This window comes from Cydia fagiglandana, chromosome 2, assembly GCF_963556715.1.
Source record: "Cydia fagiglandana chromosome 2, ilCydFagi1.1, whole genome shotgun sequence".
Classification (NCBI taxonomy): domain Eukaryota; kingdom Metazoa; phylum Arthropoda; class Insecta; order Lepidoptera; family Tortricidae; genus Cydia; species Cydia fagiglandana.
In genome coordinates, this window is record NC_085933.1 from 19762977 (window position 1) to 19785369 (window position 22393).

Genomic DNA, 22393 nt, shown 5'->3' on the forward strand with positions numbered 1-22393 from the left:
GTTAACAAAACAAATACGTTAAAACAACAAAAGATATTCAACCATTTGTTAATTACCAGAAACAACAAAATAAATTTGTTAATTATGTCTGTTCACAATAGTTGACTTTAATATAAATGTTAATGTTGGAATCAAGCTGATTGGCATAACCCTTTCAAATGTTTCTCCCAACCGTTCCACAAACAATAGGGATAACAATATAAGCAAGTAATAACCACAGCAAGCCATAAAGCTAAATCAACACGTTCGAATGGTGAAATGAACACCCGAAATATGGTTAAAATAACGATATGAACAAGTTAAATCCTTACCAAAAAAAGGCAGTTGACACAACCCTTTGAAATGTTTGTTTTATTCGTCACACAAACAGTTGAGATAACAATATTAAACAGGTAAAAACTACAGTAACACATAAAGCTAAATCTACATGTTCGAATGGTTAAACTAACTCACACGCTGGGGTTAAAATAACAATATAAACAGGTTCAGTAAAATACAAAAAAAAACGATTGACATAATTCTTTCTTGTGTTTGTTTCAACTGTCACACAGAGAGTTGGGATAACAATATACATAGGTAATAACAACATTAATACAAAAAGCTAAATCAACCTATGCGAATGGTTAAACTAGTCCTTTCAAGTGTTTGTTTCAACTGTCACACAGACAGTTGGGATAACAATATACAAAAGTAAAAACAACATCATACGAAAAGCCAAATCAACCTGTTCGAATAGTTAAACTAACCCTTTCAAGCGTTTGTTTCAACTGTCACACAGACAGTTGGGATAACAATATACAAAAGTAAAAACAACATCATACGAAAAGCTAAATCAACCTGTTCGAATAGTTAAACTAGTCCTTTCAAGTGTTTGTTTCAACTGTCACACAGACAGTTGGGATAACATTATACAAAAGTAAAAACAATATCATACGAAAAGCTAAATCAACCTGTTCGCATAGATAAACTAGCCTTTTCAAGTGGTTGTTTCAACTGTCACACAGACAGTTGGGATAACATTATGCAAAAGTAAAAACAACATCATACGAAAAGCTAAATCAACCTGTTTGCATAGTTAAACTAGCCCTTTCAAGTGTTTGTTTCAACTGTCACACAGACAGTTGGGATAACAATATACAAAAGTAAAAACAACATCATACGAAAAGCCAAATCAACCTGTTCGAATAGTTAAACTAACCCTTTCAAGCGTTTGTTTCAACTGTCACACAGACAGTTGGGATAACAATATACAAAAGTAAAAACAACATCATACGAAAAGCTAAATCAACCTGTTCGCATAGATAAACTAGCCCTTTCAAGTGGTTGTTTCAACTGTCACACAGACAGTTGGGATAACATTATGCAAAAGTAAAAACAACATCATACGAAAAGCTAAATCAACCTGTTTGCATAGTTAAACTAGCCCTTTCAAGTGTTTGTTTCAACTGTCACACAGACAGTTGGGATAACAATATACAAAAGTAAAAACAACATCATACGAAAAGCTAAATCAACCTGTTCGAATAGTTAAACTAGTCCTTTCAAGTGTTTGTTTCAACTGTCACACAGCCAGTTGGGATAACAATATACAAAAGTAAAAACAACATCATACGAAAAGCTAAATCAACCTGTTCGCATAGTTAAACTATCCCTTTCAAGTGTTTGTTTCAACTGTCACACAGACAGTTGGGATAACAATATACAAAAGTAAAAACAACATCATACAAAAAGCTAAATCAGCTTGTTCGCATAGTTAAACTAGCCCCTTTAAGTGTCTGTTTTAACTAACACACACGCAGTTGGGATAACAATATACAAGGATAAAAACAACATCAATACAAAAAGCTGTATCAACCTGTTCGAATGGGTAAAATAGCCCTTTCAAATGTTTGTCTCAACCGTTCCACAAACATTTGGGATATCAATATAAACAGTTAAAAACAATAGCACGACATAAAGCTAGATCTACGCGTTCGAATGGTTAAACGAACACCCGAGTTAAGGTTAAAATAACGATACGAACGGTTTAAATCCTTTAAAATAAAAGTCAATTGACACAGCTTTATTGAATTATATTTGAGTGATATAAAGTTAGAATGTAACTGTGTGATCCTTGTATTTCAACCCGTACAAGATTAGAACCTTTTTCATGTAATGTCATTGAGTTTTTCTTTATTGATTTAAATGCCATCTAAATGAGTGGCCATCTAAACGTTACGGTCACGTGATCGCTGTCTCGAGTTTATCATTTTTTCCCCACCTCAAAAAGTGCCCAGCGCCGCTAAAGAAGTTTTCACTTCAAAAAGTCAATTGACACAACTCTTTTTAATGTTTATTTTATCCGTCACAAAAACAGTTGATATAACAATATCAAACAGGTAAAAACTACATGTTCGAATGGCTAAGCTAACTCACGTGCTGGGGTTTAAATAACAGTATAAACAGGTTAGGTCCAGTACAAAAAAAAACGATAGACATAATTCTTTCAAGTGTTTGTTTCAACTGTTACACTGACAGTTGGGATAACAATATATAAAGGTAAAAACAACATTAAGCTTTGAACCGTCATTTGAAGCCTAACATAAATAAATAATTTGAGAGTAGCAAACTTGATTTCCTGTAACAGATCGGTCAAACCACGAATACTCCCCACTCCATCCCTACCTTGTGACGTCAGGTCCTGTGCACCAGGTGGGGCAACGAGGCAGGTAGCGCTCGGAGCCCTCGTCATTGGCTCTCAAATATGAATGTACACAATGAAAGCGTTTTAATGGTAGGTAGGTAAAACGCTGCTATTAATACAAAAAGCTAAATCAGCCTGTTCGAATGGTTGAACTAGACCTTTCAAATGTTTGATTTAACCGACACACAAAGAGTTGGGACAACAATATAAACAGTTAAAAACAACAAATAATTAATAATAATAAATAAATTTGGCCTATATACGTCCCACTGCTGGGCACAGGCCTCCTATCATGCGCGAGAGGGCTTGGGCTATAGTCCCCACGCTAGCCCCATGCGGATTGAGCAGTACCATCTTTACCATAAGGGCACACGGGGCCCGTGCCCAGGGCCCCCCAGACAGTAACAGTATAATATATGATTACCCATAGTAAATACTCGCTACGCTCGTGTTTCAATTTTGGAGTCTTTCGCTTGCTCGGGTATCAATATTAGCAGGAGAAGTTAAACATATGTTGCCACCGAGTGAAACACAAAATTTTTCACCACACCAACACAAGAAAACTACTAACTGTAAATTAATATCAAACAAAATCAAAGCAAATCGATTCAAAATGAATGTTATTAAATATTTGTCATTCAAAATCATCATTTAAAAGCTAATTCTACCAGCAAACCTAAGAAAACAACTTAAAATTTGCATTAATCAAATGTAAACTTTGCCTCACATGTGAATAAAATGCAACTTTCTTATTCGTTTTTGAACAATCAAAAGAGCCTTTGCCATCTGGTGTGGTAAAAATAACATGATAATACTCGTTTCGAACCTAGAAATGAGCCCGCGCGAACGAAATTATAAGTAGGTACTTACTTACTTACTTCGTTTTTTTACTATTAGAAAGAATTCCATCGAAGTAAGCGTGCAGTTTTTATCAGGTTCTTTAATTGTTAATAATAGGTAATGGAATTATCTAACGTAGCATGGTCAATACTTATAATTTACTTACTTCAAAATTTTACCCTAAATATGCCTGATTTGGAACCACAACTTTTTTTCTGTGAAGTTCTTTCTAATGCTAAAATAATGAAGTAGGTAAGTAAGTAGGTATAAGAAACAGTCATCAGTCATCACCTGTACGGCTACCACCAGTTTTGACATTGACATAACGCTCACGTTTACGTAACTTACTTTCTATGCATCTCGCTCGTACTCGCATATGCGAGCAATAGTGGAAGCGAGATGTACAGAAAGTAAATTACGTAGACGTGAGCGTTATGTCAATGTTAAAACTGATGGTAGAGGCTCTGCACGACGCGACGCGCATCTGCAAAACTCAAAATGTTCCGCCGGGCGAATATTCGACCGACGGTCAGGCTAAATGTCCGGTATCCGGTTAGTATCCGACCAAACAACTATCCCTTGCATCTCTACATTCGATTACAAACAGAACCTAGAATAATTTTCACCAGAATTCACACAAACAGTTGGGATAACAATAATATAAACAGGTAAAATCGACATCAATAATATAGTTTATACTTGCTAAGCTGTATTAGCAAAGTCGCATACGTATTTTCTGGTTTTCCTTATTATTTTTAAAATCGCAACTCTTTTCACATTTTTACATTACTTTTACAGTAATATCGCTTTAAGTACGTGACCCCATTATTAGGCGCGGTTTCGCTTTAACGCGAATTTCAAATTTCGCGGATTGCATATGCAGTCATTTATTTACGTGTTAAATCATTTTGTCGAACATCGAAGTTAATTAATAATAAAAGGATATCCGTCTAGCTAGCTCACGTGCGAGAAGCATGGCAATAGGTTACCTACTTGACTTGCGTTCGTTTATTTAATTTTCGGCAGTATTCGGTTTTATTCGCTGTTACTAATGTTCACAATGTTAAGTGACGTGCCATCGCCATCGAATTTCTAGTGTAACTCTGACCTCCAAATACGCGGATTTATTTTTAAATTGCATATCTAGTTATAGTGGTTATTATGGTAAAAAGTAAGACAAAATAGGTGTCTTTAGAATAGACAACTAAGACGGCGGCGAAGGACGCGTCTTAAAGGACGCCATACACGGTACAATATTTTATTTTACTCTATTGCACCGCACCGCGACCTTGGTGCGTCGCATCCATAAGTGAGAGCGAGTAAGAGATATCTGTTTCTCTTTTAAGATGCCGTTTGTATTTTAAGATGCTGTTTGTAGTATGTTCATATAAGAATTTTGCGATATTGGTTTGTATACTTGCTCAAGCAGATCTTGTCAGTAGAAAAAGGCGGCAAATTTGAAAAATGTAGGCGCGTAGGGATATCGTCTCATAGAAAATTTGAATTTCGCGCCTTTTTCTACTGACAAGATTTGCTTGACCGTCTATATCTTAATATAGCATGCAAAGATATCTTAACATAAAATTTCCATATCGCTGGATAGGTAGAAAAAATATTTGTTTTAGAAAAGAACAAACATACGGACAGACAGACAGACAGACAGACATGACGAATCCATAAGGATTCCGTTTTTTGCCATTTGGCTACGGAACCCTAAAAATGTGTAGGTATTCATCACATGTCAAAGACCGTGGCGGTACTCGATACATTATGATTGGACCATTAAACGCTTCTGTCGTTTTTTTACTTATGGGTCTGCAATTTAAAATCACAATTTCAATTCTAAATATTAATACCTAAACCGCTACCTAACGAGTAATATTACACAAATAACCCACATTTTTTTTATTTCAATAGTTATCTTATTATTCCCTTTTAAAGCCCAGTAATAGTGCCATTACTATCTCATTAAATTTACTCCAATAGGTACCAATAGAAAGTGTGCGCTGACACGCCATGCGTTGCGTGTATGGAAACCTTTATTCGAAACTCGTGCGCGCGAACGGGTGACGACGGAGGCGACGCTTGCGCAACCCCCGCCCCCGCGCCTCCGCCCCACCGGCCAGTCCGGCCATCGGCGACCGCCAGTTTATCCGAATTCGTGCAGCGATGTGTACATGTAACTAGTGATACATTATGACGGGAATAATGGATTTAAACATTGGTGGGTAAGAACACATTATGATTGTTATGTAATTAACTCTAATTGTTATAAATTAAGAAGGTAATAGGGTTTTTATTTTTTAAGGTCTCGTATATTTGCATGAATGGGGCATTTCCGCGGAAACCATTAAACGCTTCGAAGGTACGTGTTTGTTATTTTCGTTGTCGGATTATTTTCGTTTTTTTTAGTGTTAGAAATTAGGTAACCAATGTTGGCGTGTCTTTTTATTGGAAAATGCTTTTAAAACATTAGTATAATATATAATTTGAACTATTACTTATGAAAGCGAGCTTGTCGGTCGCCATCTTTTTAAATTGGTTCACGGTAAATTTCTGTGTTGTTTTATCTCATGAATCTTGTACCTTTAAACGAGCAATTATTGTTATTTATTTATTTTTATATTTCGTTGATCTCGGAAACGGCTCTAACGATTTCAATGAAATTTGGTATATGGGGGTTTTCGGGGGCGAAAAATCGATCTAGTCTAGCTAGTCTTATCTCTGCGAAAACGCTCAATTTTTAGAGTTCCGTACCCAAAGGGTAAAACGGGACCCTATTACTAAGACTCCGCTGTCCGTCCGTCCGTCTGTCACCAGGCTGTATCTCACGAACCGTGATAGCTAGACAGTTGAAATTTTCACAGATGATGTATTTCTGTTGCCGCTATAACAACAAATACTAAAAACAGAATAAAATAAAGATTTTAGTGGGGCTCCCATACAACAAACGTGATTTTTGACTGAGGTTAAGCAACGTCGGGCGGAGTCAGTACTTGGATGACCGTTTTCTTTTTTGCCGTTTTTTGCATTATGGTACGGAACCCTTCGTGCGCGAGTCCGACTCGCACTTGCCCGGTTTTTGAGTTTTATAATGTTTTCCGAGCAAAGCTCGGTCTCCCAGATATTATTGTTAACAGTGCAATACTTAACATATTTCAGATAACAATATATCCCTCGAATTAATGAAATGTATGAAATCTGAAGAGTTACAGGAACTCATTCCGAATATAAGAGACAGAATTTTGTTCAAATCTGGGTTGGAACAGCTCTACAAAGTTATAGACGTACGTACCTATTGTTTACTTACCTGTCAACCTTTACTTATTAAGTAGTTGAATCAAAAGCTGTGCTTTTGTTGAAATGACACATTATTCTTAGTTAAAACCACAGTTTTCCTTTCTTTACTGAAATGGTTATGGTTGCAGGAAACGTCAACGGAAGCGGCAACAACAAGTGACATAGATTCGAGTAATGATGGTATATCAGCGCCGTGTAGTCCATCAGGGCGTGCGTCCAGTTTATCCAGTGTGTCCAGCTGTAACGAGAACCCTCGATCCGGAAAAAATCCACGCGTAAGTGTTTGAGCATTACTTAACTAATTTATATTATAAAACAAAGTTCTCTGCTGCGTCTGTCTGTATGTTCGCGATAAACTTAAAAACGATTGCACGGATTTTCATGCGGTTTTGACCAATACCATTCGAGTGACGCGACTCTTTCTTTGGTTGGACTGTAGCAAAGAGGGGCTGGGACTTAGAATTTTTATTTATTTTAATTTTAATTGTCATTACTAAAAAAGTGATTATTTCATCAAAATCTTTTAAATAAATCGTCGTCTAGTACCCACAACACAAGCCTTATTGAGCTTACTGTGGGACTAGGTAGATCTGTGTAAAATTGTCCTATAAGTAATATTTATTTTATTTTTATTTTAAATTATTCTAAGTGTTTTGCAACCCATAGGGGTTGCTTGGTTTTGTTCCTTTAATTAAATTTCCTATTCCCAGAAACGGCCCGACGGCCCCTCTTTGGTATTACAGTTTGTTGGGCATGGGTTGTGCACACCATCTTTACAATAGGTTAAAACTACATGTCCAAATTGTTGTTTACACGAATTTTAAGGCTGCGGACCGCGTGCGTCCAGGCCCCTATTTCACCAACGTGACAGGTGCGACAATTCGACAAGTCTCATTGTTGCTGACGTCACAGGCATCCATGGGCTACGGTTATCGCTTACCATCGGGCGGGCCGTATTCCTGTTTGTCACCATCATTGTATTATTTAAAAAAACTTTATTATATCGGCAAAACACAGGCATTTCTCTTGCGATGCTTATGATGATAATGATGACAATTGTCACAAGATTTCAAAGAACTTTCGGTAATTCTTGACAGCAAATGAGTTTTGTGCCGGAATGTTGTGACAATTGTCGTATTTCTTGTGACAATTGTCATTAGCTTCGCAAAATAAGTACTTATTAACTGGCGATATAGTGGAGTTTTTTTTAAATTAACATGTTGGTGGCACACAACCACACCGCCCATCTGATGGTACGCGGTTACCGTAGCCTATGGAGGCCTGTGACGTCAGTAACAGTGATGTCGACAATTGCCGGACCTGTCACGTTGGTGAAATAGGGGCCAGTCCGCGGCCTAAACGTTCCGTCACACAGGCGCGTTTTCCGGGCGGGACGTGAGCGTTTTGTATTAAAAGCGGCGCGTCCTGTGTCCTGTGTGACGAAGCCTTTAATAGAGTTCCGTAGGTCTTAATAGGGAAGCCTTATAATTTCGTCATGTCTATCCGTCCGTCTGTCTGTCTATCGGTCTGTTAGTCTTTATAAACCCCTGACGCAAAAAGAGGGGTAAGTAATTAAAATTTCACGTGTCTTGTGTGTCTGTCTGTGACATCTAAACGGATGGACCGCTTTTTTTAATCGAGATGATTCTTAGCTAAATTGTATCAAAATCTGTTTAGCCTTTTTTGAGATATTGAAGTAAGTATACAAGTACGTTCCCTACAGGTGGCATTAAAAAATCCTAAACTGTATAAGTAACAAATTGTTGTTTTCACACGTAACACTAAATATTCGAAACCTTTGTAAACAAACTTAGTTATGCAGTTACCACAAAGCTTTCTCGGTATTAATTGTGTATCCACTATATTGTCTTTATTTATTTTCTGATTCTTATTCATAGGAAATCGATATAACAACAATTTTGAACGATAATAACCACGGTAAACTAGTTTTGGCACGTTTGAAAACGTGCAAGAAGCTCGACGCTACTTTTAGATCCCATCTAACCAAAAGTATTGTTGAGTGGTACCTTAAGCATAACGAATGCATGAAAAAGGAAGATTTTATGGTTATAGCTGAAGCAATTCAAGTCTTTATTCCCACGGAATTAAAGGTTACCTACTTTTATACGCATTATTCGTAGGTAGTTATTGCATGTAAGTAATATGAGTATACAAGTGTTCCAAAAACCAGCGTTAAAATGAAAAGGTCTGATATAAGGCAGCTCATTTACGTCATTTATGGTCACCCTCTTTGTTTTATCCAAATTGCTTTCTGTACCTATCAATCTTACAATTCTTACATATTAGTGCGATAGAGACAGATACAGTTGTCGTAGCGCAAAAGATTGGCATGTTGGCTATTACGCGCCCGTGGTGCCTAGCCAAGATGGCAATTTTTGTTTTTAATTTAATAACCAAATCATTAGGTACATTACATAGGTACAAATTTCGCCGTTCTGGGGGTATTAATTTAATAACCAAATCTTTAGTACAATTTAGCTGTTCTGGGGGCCTTGCCAATATGCCAATCGCTTGCGCTCCGACAACGAAGCGCTTTCTGTCTCTATCAGACTATCACTCTTACATATTAGGGCGATACAGATACAGAGATAACGTTTCGTTGCCTTAGCGCAAACGATTGGCATGTTGGCTACGCACCCAAGGTGCCTAGCTAAGATGCCAATTTATGTTTTTAATTTAATAATAACTAGAGATGCAACGGAGAGTTGTTTGGCCGGATACCGGATATTCGGCCTGACCATCGGCCGAATATCCGGTATCGAATATCCGAATATTCGGCCGGCGGAACTATACCTACATTTCGGTTCTTCAGGTGCGCATTGTGCAGGTTTTGACCTGTTTCGTAGTTAACGATCGCGCGGATTCATTTCTGGGTTCGAAATAAGTGCGCGTGCAAGTGAGTGGAATGTTTAAATTGTTTTAAAATAATAAACGGTTTTTATAGTCCGTGGAGCTCACGACATAAAAGTGTGATATACGGCAAATGATGATGATGGAATTTCCTTTTGCAGAGTTGCTCCTTTTGACTCACAGATTGATTTAGGAGGGGGAGCCAACCGGATTTTTGATGCAACATTTTGACTTAAGGGGGGGTGCCCTCCGAAATTTGTAAAAAAATTTGTTTGGCTATGTGCGCAAGTTTGGTATAATTTTCGGGTAAATCAAGGATGCTAAATTCATTTCTGATATTTAATTTAAACGGTTTCATATAAATAATTTGAAAAAAAAATTCAATTTTATTTTTTTTCGATAAAATGCCAAAACTTTTCTTATTTTTATATATACACAAAAAATAAAAATTTCATGAAAAAGCCCTACTATTCCTCGTTATAAAAAGTATACACATGGTATATTTATGTCTAAAAATATAGAGAAAAAAAATGAAATGTAGACCTACTTTCGACCACCAGCTCACTGAATAGTATACAAATATATGAGTTACAGCTATGAGAATTACGGCGTTTGATGATGATGAGATACCCACAGATAGGCATAGTGAGTCCTTAAAACCCTTAGATCATTTTAGGAATGGGAGCCACCTTGATTTTTGGTGCGGTGTGATTGAAAGGGTGGGGATGATTTGTCCCATACAATCATAAATTTATGAAAGCATCTGTTTAGGTTTCTGCATTAAGTTTGGTGTCATTATCGAGTAAATTAAAAGAAAAAAAGAGCAATGGACTAATAGTTACATTATTTCGTATTTAAAAGATTTTACTGCCTAATATATTTGTAAATACTCTTTAACATTGCTTATGCTTGGTGCACAACGTAATCCGATTTAAGGGACGTAACTATACGGAGGAAAATAATTTAAATATTAGTCAATATTGACATTATTAATTTGTATTTTGAATACTTAATTACCTAAATGATTTCTATCTTTTGATTTACTCGAAAATGTCATCAAACTTATTGCAGAAACCTAAACAGGTGCTTGCGTAAATTTATGATTGTATGGGACAAATCACCCCACCTTTCATCCCGACTGTATCAAAAATCAAGGTGAATCTCCTTCCTAAAATGATCTAAGGGTTCTAAGGACTCACTATGTATAGTAAAAAGGGATCTCATCATCATAAATTGCTAAGCTGTAGCTCACACCGTTGTATCTTGTTCAATGGGTAGTCGAAAGTAGGTCTACATTTAAATTTTTTTGGTCACATTAATGTAGAATAAATCTGCCATATGTATACTTTTTATAACGAGAAATAGTAGGGCTTTTTCATGAAATTTTTATTTTTTGTGTGCATATTATAATAAGAAAAATATCGGCTTTTATTTGGAAAAAAAAATAGAAAGTTTATATTTTTCATTTTTTTTCAAATTATTTATATGAAACCGTATAAATTAAATATCAGAAACTAATTTAGCATCCTTGAGTTACACGAAAATGATACCAAACTTGACCAAATAGCAAAACTTTATTTTTTACAAATTTCGGGGACCTCAAGGGAAAATCAAGGGGACCCTTGAGTCAAAATTTTGCATCAAAAATTCGATTGGCTCCCCTTCGTAAATCAATCTGTGAGTCAAAAGGAGCAACTCTGCAAAAGGAAATTCCATCATCATCATTTGCCGTATAATTAAGTGAACACCAGGGACTATAATAGTAAATGTTTTAAAATAATAAATAATAAACTGTTTCTTAGATCCAATTTGTTTACTCAGAAATCACGCAATGTTACTTTCCGGTATCCGGCCGAATAGTAGGTTACTATCCGGTATCCGGCCGGATATTAAAATATTGGCCGGATACCGGATAATAACCATATCATTAGGTATTACAAATGGTACAATTTAGCTGTTCTGGGGGCCTAGCTAACATACCAATCGTTTGCGCCACGAGAACGAAACGCTATCTCTGTCTCTCTATCGCACTAATATGTAGGTAAGATTCCAGTGACAGAGACAGAAAGCGCTTCGTTGTCGGTTGTCGGAGTGTAGGCGATTGGTAACTTAGCCAGGCCCCCAGAACATCTAAATTGTACCTTAAGATTTGGTTATTAAATTAAAAACAAAAAAAAATATCTTGGCTAGGCACCTTGGGTGCATGGGTGCGTAGCCAACATGCCAATCCCTTGCGCTACCACAACGAAACGCTAGCTCTGTATCCCTATCGCACTAATATGTAAGAGTGATAGAGATAGATGACTATATACAACTCTACGGAACGTTAACGATTGGCATGTTGGCTAAGCACCCTGATCGGATGATAGAACCGTACTCTTCTTCTTCTTCCTCCTCGCGTTGTCCCGGCATTTTGCCACGGCTCATGGGAGCCTGGGGTCCGCTTGGCAACTAATCCCAGAAATTGGCGTAGGCACTAGTTTTTTATGAAAGCGACTGCTATAACATAACATAAAGCGTGGTCGTGCCAGATAGCATCTTTTTCGTGAATTTATACAAAATCTTCCGTGGTCGTGCTGTATAGCATCACACACACAATGATGGATTATATGTGCCTTATTATCAGCCCTTTTCGTTTTGACGTTGGTTTATGGGATATCTTGTATAAGTATAATTAGATTAGTGTTGCTTCATTGAAAATGTAATAGACGCTTAGCTAAAATGTATGTAAGTAGATAGAGATAGGCATTATGTATGTGATGTACCAAGAGGGTGGACCAAAATCGAAGACAACGCAATCGACGCCTTATTTAATGCAGTGCTACGCAACGTAAGCGCAGACCGCAATAACGTACCTTTCGACATGGTTTGTCACATTTTACCCTCTCAAGGGATGATTCCCGAGATAAAAAAATATGTTCTTATAACGTTATCCTGGTTAGAGTGGATTTAAAAAAGTTTTTCTTTATAATTACTCCTAGTAAATTTGTTCATCTTTGCAAATCATTAAAAAAGTTAACGAAAAGTAATTGAGTAATTTAATTACGAATTAATGTAATTGCAATTGCAAACTACACAGAAAATTAAATTTTATGTAATTAAATTACAAACAATTAAATTATATGTAATTCAATTAGTAATTAAATTACTCAAGTAATTAATTACGCCCAACACTGATAATACGAGTGAGATGCATAGAAAGTAAGTTACGCACACCGCTAGCGAATATGTCAGTGTCAGATCAATGTCAAGCTCGTGGTACTGAAGTTAGCTAACTACGAGTATAGTTACGTCACAGCGTTTTTGTCTGTTTTTAGGAGACATACTACATACCTGGTTTGAAATACAACAACAAATATAGACCTGCCAAAGGAAAACTGATAGATAGGTATAATAATCAAAGGAGACTATTAAAACGAGAAGGTGTTCTTGGCCGGAAAAGAAAACTTCAAATTGAAAATATTGATCAGGAACATTCAGGTACCTACCTAACTACTTACATGTTTAGGCCAGTAAACGAAGGAATTACAGCGGAAATAATACGTGTATAATAAGTGTGTGTACGTGTATAAAAAGGCGCGAATATATTATTAATACATTTTAAAATATTGATCCTAGCGAAAAAGTGTACTGAATGTTTTTTGTAGATTTCTTATGTAATAGATTTTTTTTTTGCTACGGGCCACCGTTTAAGAGTTATTTACGAAAAACTACGAAAAGTGACCTTAAAACCCCCCCTACCCGTTAGCTTCACCCCCACCCCCCGGTACTTTTAGTATTTTCTTTAATACACCATTACCTACACCCATGCTAAAATTGGCTTACACACGAATTATTTCCCCCGATTGGCAATGTTTGGTGTTCGTTTGGTGTACTAGTTTACAGAGTCAACACCAAATACACTTAAGATCAATGTAATCGGGTCACTATGTATGGAAAATCCTGATTTCATTGCTCAGGATGATAGCAGACAAAGTAGCCAAATGTATATCTAAGTCGCAACCCATCTTAAAGGGGCCCACTGATTACCAGTCCGCCGGACGGTATCGGCCTATCAGTTGTTCGGAGCTGTCAACTTTTTGTTCCAACTGACAGGCCGATATGGGCCCCTTAATTAAGTACCTTATACTAAGGATTTGTTGCAAAGTATTTGGCCACATTGTCTGCTCTTACGTGTTTTATATTTACTTTTCATGTGTTGTTTTGCATTTTACTTTTTTACTAAAACATCATTATCTTCAGCAGACATTGAAGAAGACGAGGAAACCGTTATATGGCTTCAGTACAACAAAGAGCCGTTTCAAGAAGTAAAAGATAAATGGCTGCAAACTAGAAAATATCGCATACAAACAGATTACAAAAACTCCACCAAAAATTTGCAAGACATATTAAAGAAATACCCCTTGTTAAAGCAGAGTTTTGGCTTTCAGCTTGTAAGTATACATTTTTATTAAAGCGGTAAAATAGTTATTCCTGTGAAAGTTAATTTAGCGCCACTTGCACCATTCTACTAACCCCGGGTTAACCGGTTAAACCTGACTTACCAGTACAAATTGAGACTAAGTTAACGTTTTAACCGCATAACCTTGAGTTACGGGATGGTGCAAGTGGCCCTAAACGATTAAGGGCCACTTGCACCAATCACTAACCCGGGGTTAACCGGTTACTCATACTCATTTATTTATAATATAATTACATATTACACGTCAAAATTGATATTAAATTAGGTAAATTAAGTAAAACCTGGAGTTACCACGATTACCAGTACAATTTGACACTGGGTTAACGGTTTAACCGGTTAACGCCGGACTAGTGGGATGGTGCAAGTGGTGCTAACGGATTAACTATTTTGTGACAAATATTATCTTTCAGCACTGATTAGTATTTAATATTTTATATGGTTTGCAGATTGAGTTGGACTTTGAATACAGCCATCCTAAAAGGGGCATCTCACTGTTTGTGAAGTTTCCAGAGTTTTTAGAAAAAGCTAATGCTGCTTTTATTGGCGTGAAAGTATTTCAAGATTTGAAGATCCTCTTCAACAACACAACACAAGAAGGTAAATTTTGCCTTTGGTAAATTTTATCGCGAGATAGAGATAGATTTCTCTTATGTGGATGAATCGAGAAATTGGGCCACTGCAGGAAAAAACATTAGGTTGCTTTTACCTTACCTGATCTTATACATAATAATCGTCTTTGTTTTACATGACCATATTATATAATAAGCTCTAATAAGTAGGTACCTATAATAAAATAAAATTCACTAATAAAATTTAAATTTAATTTCAGACACGAAAACATTTATTGCTTTGTCCCTACTTTGTGGGAAACTTGTCCCGACTGTCGGCAGATCTGATAATAGAAGGAACGATAAAAACGAAAAGGTAAGATAGCTGATAGGTTTTGATACATTTATTGTAAATTAGTAAACATCCCTACAATGGAACAGGCACCAGTAATTTAAACACTGGCAAGATTTTACCATAAACAGGAGCCATAGAACTGCTTAAGTTTGATGTTTCATTGATTATTCTTTGTTTTAAAATTAATGGCACCATACATCCCATCATGACTGGAACAAAAAAAACATAGTTTTTATTTGTTATATTGAAACCATAAAACATAATGGACGAATAGGACATTCAACTTTTAACTCGTAAAGTGGTAGAAATTTTACAGGTGCCGAGAAAATATCAAAATGCTCCAAATTTTCTTTTAAATGTCACACATGTCTGGTTCTCCTAACATAGGTTTATTAATCGACCTCAAAAAAGTCGATGGTTCACAGATAGTTCACAGTTCGTGGTCTCTATTTTATCATACAGTTATTTACTCAATGTTTGTTAAGATTTTTATATTATTTATTTACTTATATTACATATATTGACCCTTTGCTTATAAATGTTTCTGTTTTTAGCGCTCGTCAAAGGATTTGGCTGACCAAAAAAAATATAACAAACCGACCATATTAGAATCACGTGACAGCTTGATATTGCATGTGAAGGTAAATATTTTTAATTTAATACCTTATTTTGTATACTATAATAATAAAAAATATTTCAGCATATACACGTCCCACTGCTGGACACAGGCCTCCTCTCATGCGCGAGAGGGCTTGGGCTATAGTCCCCGCGCTAGCCAATGCGGGTTGACGACTTCACATATACCTTTGAATTCTTCGCAGATGTATGCAGGTTTCCTCACGATGTTTTTCTTCACCGAAAAGCGTCTTAGCTAAGAATATAAAATAAATATAAATTAAAGGTGACAATCCATTTCCAACGACAGCTGCACTACTGTTTATTTTACTATGTAAATTGACAATAACACCGACGCGTTCAGTACCAGTAGTGCAGCTGCGGTCAGAAATGGAATGTTACCCTAATGCTGGACACAGGCCTCCTCTCATGCGCGAGAGGGCTTGGGCTATAGTCCCCGCGCTAGCCAATGCGGGTTGACGACTTCACATATACCTTTGAATTCTTCGCAGATGTATGCAGGTTTCCTCACGATGTTTTTCTTCACCGAAAAGCGTCTTAGCTAAGAATATAAAATAAATATAAATTAAAGGTGACAATCCATTTCCAACGACAGCTGCACTACTGTTCATTTTACTATGTAAATTGACAATAACACCGACGCGTTCAGTACCAGTAGTGCAGCTGCGGTCAGAAATGGAATGTTACCCTAAGCTAAGTACTCCAAGCATGTACCTATTGAATATTTTTTGTAAGAAATATACAGTTTACATTTTATTATTTTCTAGACTGCTAAATATCAAATGATATTTCGTACGTAAGTTCCGCAAAACTCACTAGGACGAGCCGGGCTTTGAACCCGCGACCTCCAGATTGAAAGTCGCACGCTCTTACCGCTAGGCCACAAGCGCTTTTTATTGTGTATACTAAACCTGTAAAATGTAGATATTTCAATCGGCATATTCGGCAAACCATGAAGCAAACCCAATTTTTGGGTTTGTCTTATTCGGAATCACTGATGTCAAATGTGTAATAAACTTTTTTTTTTGTTTTAGACTCAGAGTGACATTCAGAATTGCCTTGCAACACGTCGGGATATCCACCTTAAGAAAGGACTCACATGCCAACCAGTGGTAATTTGCGTCGGGCCAGACGTCGAAAATATTACGGAGTTCTACGTCAATTTTGATGACGTCACTTACCAGCTGGAGTCTCTTTTAAAAGCTGTTGACATTTGCTTCAAAACCTTTCATGTATTTGATATAAAATATCCCCGCGAGAGTATTCAGCCGTGGATGTTCATACAACGGTACTTTTATGAAATTCACACGCCACAAGATCATACATTTCCGAGTGTTGCCACTTTAATTGCAGATTTAATGTAAGTTACTATCAATGTTTCTTTAGTGAAAATGACGTTTAATTGCTTTATCTGTAATTCCGAGTTAAAATCCCTGAAAGGTTTGTTTTTACATTTTGACTTGAAACATAATAATTTATCTGAATATAGTTGTGCACAGTCTACATGCAACAGACGCTTTCAAAATATAAAAAGCTATAAGAGACATCTACTCAGTCACAATATCTGTAAGCGGGGTAAATCTCAATCTAATAATGCTACTAATATTAGAACACAAAGAAATCATACACACACACATTGTGAATCAAGTGAGCCGAGTAGTAGTTGTATTCTCCACAATGAATCCGAACAAAATAATGACTTTGAAGTAACATGTATTGAAAATTGTGAAACAGAAATATTACGAAATGATACGTTACCTAATTGTGCTTTTTCACAAGTTTCAAAGCTAACCAGTTCAGACGACATAGCTGATACAAATGAAAAAACCGTTTATGATAACAGCCATATTGAAAATTTACAAAACAAAGCATTACAATTTGCTTTGTCCCTTTATAGCAATCCAAATTTAAACAGGGCTACGGCAGCAAACATTTTAACTGAAATAACACAGAACATAACTAAAGTGATTGGTGAGACTTTAAGTCATTACATGTCAGATGCTGTAAACAACAGTTCTATTCAAGCTGTAATTGATGTATGTTCCACTCCGTTTGAAAAAGTTGACACAGAATGGAAACTTTTACAGTACTTTGAAGGATTAGGTTGTTATATTAAACCCCAGCAATATATAATAGATTCTTCTGTGATACCATGCTTACAAAATGGCTCTAACATATTACAAACTAAAACGGCCAAAGGGACAATGGTGTCACTGAAGGAGTTGTTTAAATGTTTTTTTGAACTACCATCCGTGTTTGAATCAACTTTAACAAATATGGAAAATTTACAGAGTCAAACCGGAAAGCCACTGAGCAATTTCATTCAAGGATCTCTATGGAAATCGAAAATTTTAGGTAGGAGTGGAATATTCATCCCTTATTTTTTATATTTTGATGATTTTGAAACGGGCAATGCTTTAGGCAGCCATTCAGGCAAACAGTCCATCGCAGCCACATACTTGAGTTTTCCAACTCTTCCGTTGGAGTATTTATCATTATTGGAAAATATACTAGTTGCGTCACTGTTTAACACATCCCTAAAAAAGTTTGGTAAAGATTCACTTTTTCATTTACTTATCAGTGAATTGAAAGATTTGGAAACAGAAGGTATTGATATAGTAATTGAAAGTAAAACACAAAAAGTATATTTTGTCCTTGGTTTGATTATTGGCGATAACTTGGGCTTAAACTATTTGTTAGGATTTAGTCAATCATTTTCCAGTAATTATTACTGCAGAATTTGTAAAACTCACAAGTCAGTAATGTGTAAACAAACAGTTGAGTCAGTTTGTACTTTGAGAAACAAAGACAATTATACTAAAGATTTAATTTCAAATGACCCAACCGGAACAGGCGTATACGGAGATAGTATTTTCAATACTCTTCCAACCTACCATGTAACTGAAAATATGGCAGTTGATATCATGCACGATATTTTTGAAGGTGTTTGTCATTACGATATATGCAACATGTTATTGCACTATGTTCATAGGACTAAATTATTTAGTTTGAGCACTTTAAACAGCCGATTATCATTATTTGATTATTCTGCCAAGGAATTAGATCAAAAGCCCGCAACGGAAATAACCATTGACAATTTAAAAAATAAAAAATTAAAAATGAGTGCATCTGAGATGTCTTGTTTCGTTAATATTTTACCTTTTCTTATTGGAGATCTCGTTCCAGAAGATGACAGAGTCTGGAACTTATTTTTGAACTTGTTAAAAATTATTGATATTTTGTTAATGTCTGAAATTGACTGTTCAACAGTAGAATATCTCAAATATTTAATAACAGAACACCATGAACAATATCTCGAATACTTTAATGACACGTTAAAGCCTAAACATCATTTTATGATACACTACCCTCATATTATAAAACGTATAGGACCTCTAAAGCACATTTGGTGCATGCGATTTGAAGCAAAACACAAACAATTAAAACAAACTGCTTATAATACATCATCTAAACGCAATATACCTCTCACTTTAATGATAAAACAACAGTTAAACGTTGCACAAAGAGTTCATACTAGGCAGGGTTTCTCTGACAGACTTACATGTGGAAGCGTTGATAACACTACAATGATTCCTGAATTAACCAACGCGACAGTAAACGGATCTAGTATACGTGATATTCGAATAAATTGGGTGACAAAATATGGCACTATGTTTAAGCCTGGTTTAATTTTTACCATTTTCAATGAGCAAGAAGTTATATTTTACAAAATTGTTTATATACTTAAATTAGAGCCAGCCATTTTTTTATTATGTAAAGTTCTTATTAATATTGGTTTCAATGACCACCTTCAAGCATATCAGCTACACGAAACTAATTGCACGAGTAATTTTGAATGCCTTAAATTAGAGAACGTTACAAGTCTTCCAATAGTTCCTCATTTGGTGCCTAATGGAGATATGTATTGCAGGGTGAAATATTAATAGTTATACCTATTGGGTATTTTATTATGTTTAACATATTTCAGAAAACAAGGTTTCCTTCAAATTAATGTAAAGTATGTAATCTGAGGAGCTGAAAGTCCAACTCCATCTGCAAATCATAAACCAGCTGCTTACAGTCATAATTCATACATTTTCATAAGATAGTGTACATGCAGGTTCATACAGGTTTACATATAAGTAGAAATCAACTACCTCATTTGGTACAAAATTATTAATATCTGCAATTAAGGCGGCATCACTCGGTTTATGTTCTTCTCTCAAAACTCTGGCACTCTGCTTCAACATTTAATGTACCGTTAGAAAATAGTACTGTTTTACAACTTTCAAACGCTATCATTTCTATGTTTTATATAAATTTTGGTATATAGGCGCCACTATCTATAGAGCAATAGGGCACTTTTCAGCCGTCCTAATATAAGGAAAAATAGGGGCTATTCCCACTAGTTACCACCAAGCTGTTACCAGTGGTAACTACTGGGATTTTTTTCTCCACCTTTTACCCTTTTTGTTAAAGTTCAAACCTAATAAAAACAGTATAAATTGTATCGTATAAATACAGAGTAGTTTAATAAATAATGATATGTCCATTAGTGTTCCAGTAAACTGCCTTAAAGTGATAAATAATAGTTTGTTTTTAACTGATTTGTATGTTCGTCCGTATAATTAATTCGAGTTACAATTAATAAGATAAATCTCATTCAAGCGTTAATTTCTCATTGACTATTTTAGTTTTTGCACTTGCACGGGTAAAACTGTTTTTATTTTTATTTTTAATCACTTTTAAGGCAGTTCACTGAAACACTAATCGGCTTAAGTATAATTATTTATTAAAGTACAATATATACAGCGTGTTTGGTACATCGTTTGCCAAATTAAAACGGCAGATAGGTTGAGTCATTTGCTATCTTCTCAGGCCTAGAAATGTTTAATTTGGTGCAAAAAAAATTCTTCCCTTCTATGACAGTTTTTCGTACTTAAATTTCAAATTTTTATTTTCGTAGTTGTAAAAAAATACCATGGCCAATTTTGTTTTTCTAGGTATGAGAACATAGCAAATGACTCAAGCTATCTGCCGTTTTAATTTGGCAAACGATGTACCAAACACCCTGTATATACAACAGTATATATACTGTTTTTATTAGTTGTTGAATTTTAGTGGTAACTACTGGGAAAAAAATCCCAGTAGTTACCACTGGTAATTGGTGGTAACTAGTGCGAATAACCCGAATAATGCAATAACTATATATTATATGAGATTGATACATAGTTACTGCGTATTTTATTAGGACGGCAGCTTTGTGTAGTAAATTTTTTATGGCAGAATTGCTTGTAGGGAGGTGGCTACCTTTTAGAGTGTTTTCCATAGTAGTCTATTTTATAATAAATTATATATTTTGTTAGAGCCAGCCATGACTGAGCAAATACTAAATAAGATTAATGAATGATACACATGAGTTGCGTTCTCGCGCGCGACTCCATACTTGAAGTCGCGCCAGATGTATGGAGTCGCGCGCGAGAACGCAACTCAGCCCACCTACCCCATTGCGATTTTGTAGTCGTTTCGCAGTTGAAATCAAGGCTCTGAACCGGTTTTTTCTTCATACAAAAAATACCGGTATTATTACGTTCTTTTTCGTTCTTTGGTTTTATTATTTCATTTTTGACAATCTAATAATAAGAAGTTGTTACCTAAATACATGATTCAGTCCTACGTAAAGAGCATAAAATAATTAAAAATATTGGGGCTATTTTGGGTTTTACAAAAAACCGGTTCCGAGCCCTGATTGAAATGCAGTCGAGCTATTATATCTTTTCGTTTTTAGATTTGAACATATTTAATCTAATATGCTACTATATATCCCAAAAACCATTTTGTATTTCATGACCCATGTTCCGTGGGAAAAGTTGTTCAGTTTTGTGAGTACCTACTGTACTGTCACTAGGTTTCGGGTTAAGTATACAGGGTTTTTGTAACACCTTGAATATATATTCGCACATATATATATATATATGTATAAAGCATCATAATATGCGCGCCACCTAAACCTAATTCGATTTTTTTTCTACCTGTGGTAGGTTCAATTGTTTAAGAATAAACTTTTTGTCGTATGAATCGTTTTTTAATGTTCTTTTTACAGTACTTGCTATGCCGAACCAACTTGTTTTCTTAGTTAGGCTATAATTAACCTCTATTTTATTTGACTGAAAGTTATGTGTACCTACGCATGCAGAAGATATTTTTGTTTAGTGTCGTGTCTACTTCCTATCTGTGTGAATTTGACTAATGTGTGTAAATTTATCAAAATATTCAAGGAACTTATGTAATTATATTGTATTAACCTAGAATCAATTTAGTATATTTAACAAACCTGTTTTGCAGTGTCTTCTACTAATTTTGTTGCGAACACTAAATGTTTTGTATTGTACCTAGTATTAACAACCTAGACATAATAGTATTGTCAATACAACAGTTTTGCTGTATCAAGTTTGCATTTGTGTTGCATATTATGTACCTGCTCCCCTAGTCTGTTAGGTTTTATGTCCGACGTAAAGCATTAGTCCTCTCCACTCGCATATTTGCCAGAAAGGGACGAATGCTTTATGTCAGACATACAATTTAGCGTACTAGGCTCCACAGATAAAAAAGGCCTTGAATCAACCTTTCGAAGTAAAGGTTGGCTCAACACGAGCTACAGTGTTGAATCAACTTCCGCTAAAAACAAGTTGTAGTCC

General features: G+C 35.7%; 1 protein-coding gene across 3 annotated transcripts; it reads left to right on the forward strand.

Moving 5' to 3' along the window:
• The first annotated feature begins 5667 nt into the window (after nt 1-5667).
• On the forward strand, nt 5668-21773 carry LOC134678059 (uncharacterized). Of its 3 annotated transcripts, none has more exons than XM_063536506.1 (11): nt 5668-5747; nt 5832-5888; nt 6686-6810; nt 6952-7098; nt 8722-8934; nt 13012-13174; nt 13937-14127; nt 14603-14753; nt 14986-15080; nt 15614-15700; nt 16730-21773. In XM_063536506.1, the coding sequence occupies exons 1-11, from the start codon at nt 5720-5722 to the stop codon at nt 17057-17059; spliced, it is 1587 nt and encodes a 528-aa protein (XP_063392576.1). In that variant the 5' UTR covers nt 5668-5719; the 3' UTR covers nt 17060-21773. The 3 variants fall into 3 exon arrangements, with proteins under 3 accessions (XP_063392576.1, XP_063392582.1, XP_063392590.1); XM_063536512.1 differs by having other exon boundaries at nt 13940-14127; XM_063536520.1 differs by lacking the exon at nt 8722-8934.
• Nucleotides 21774-22393: the final 620 nt, after the last annotated feature.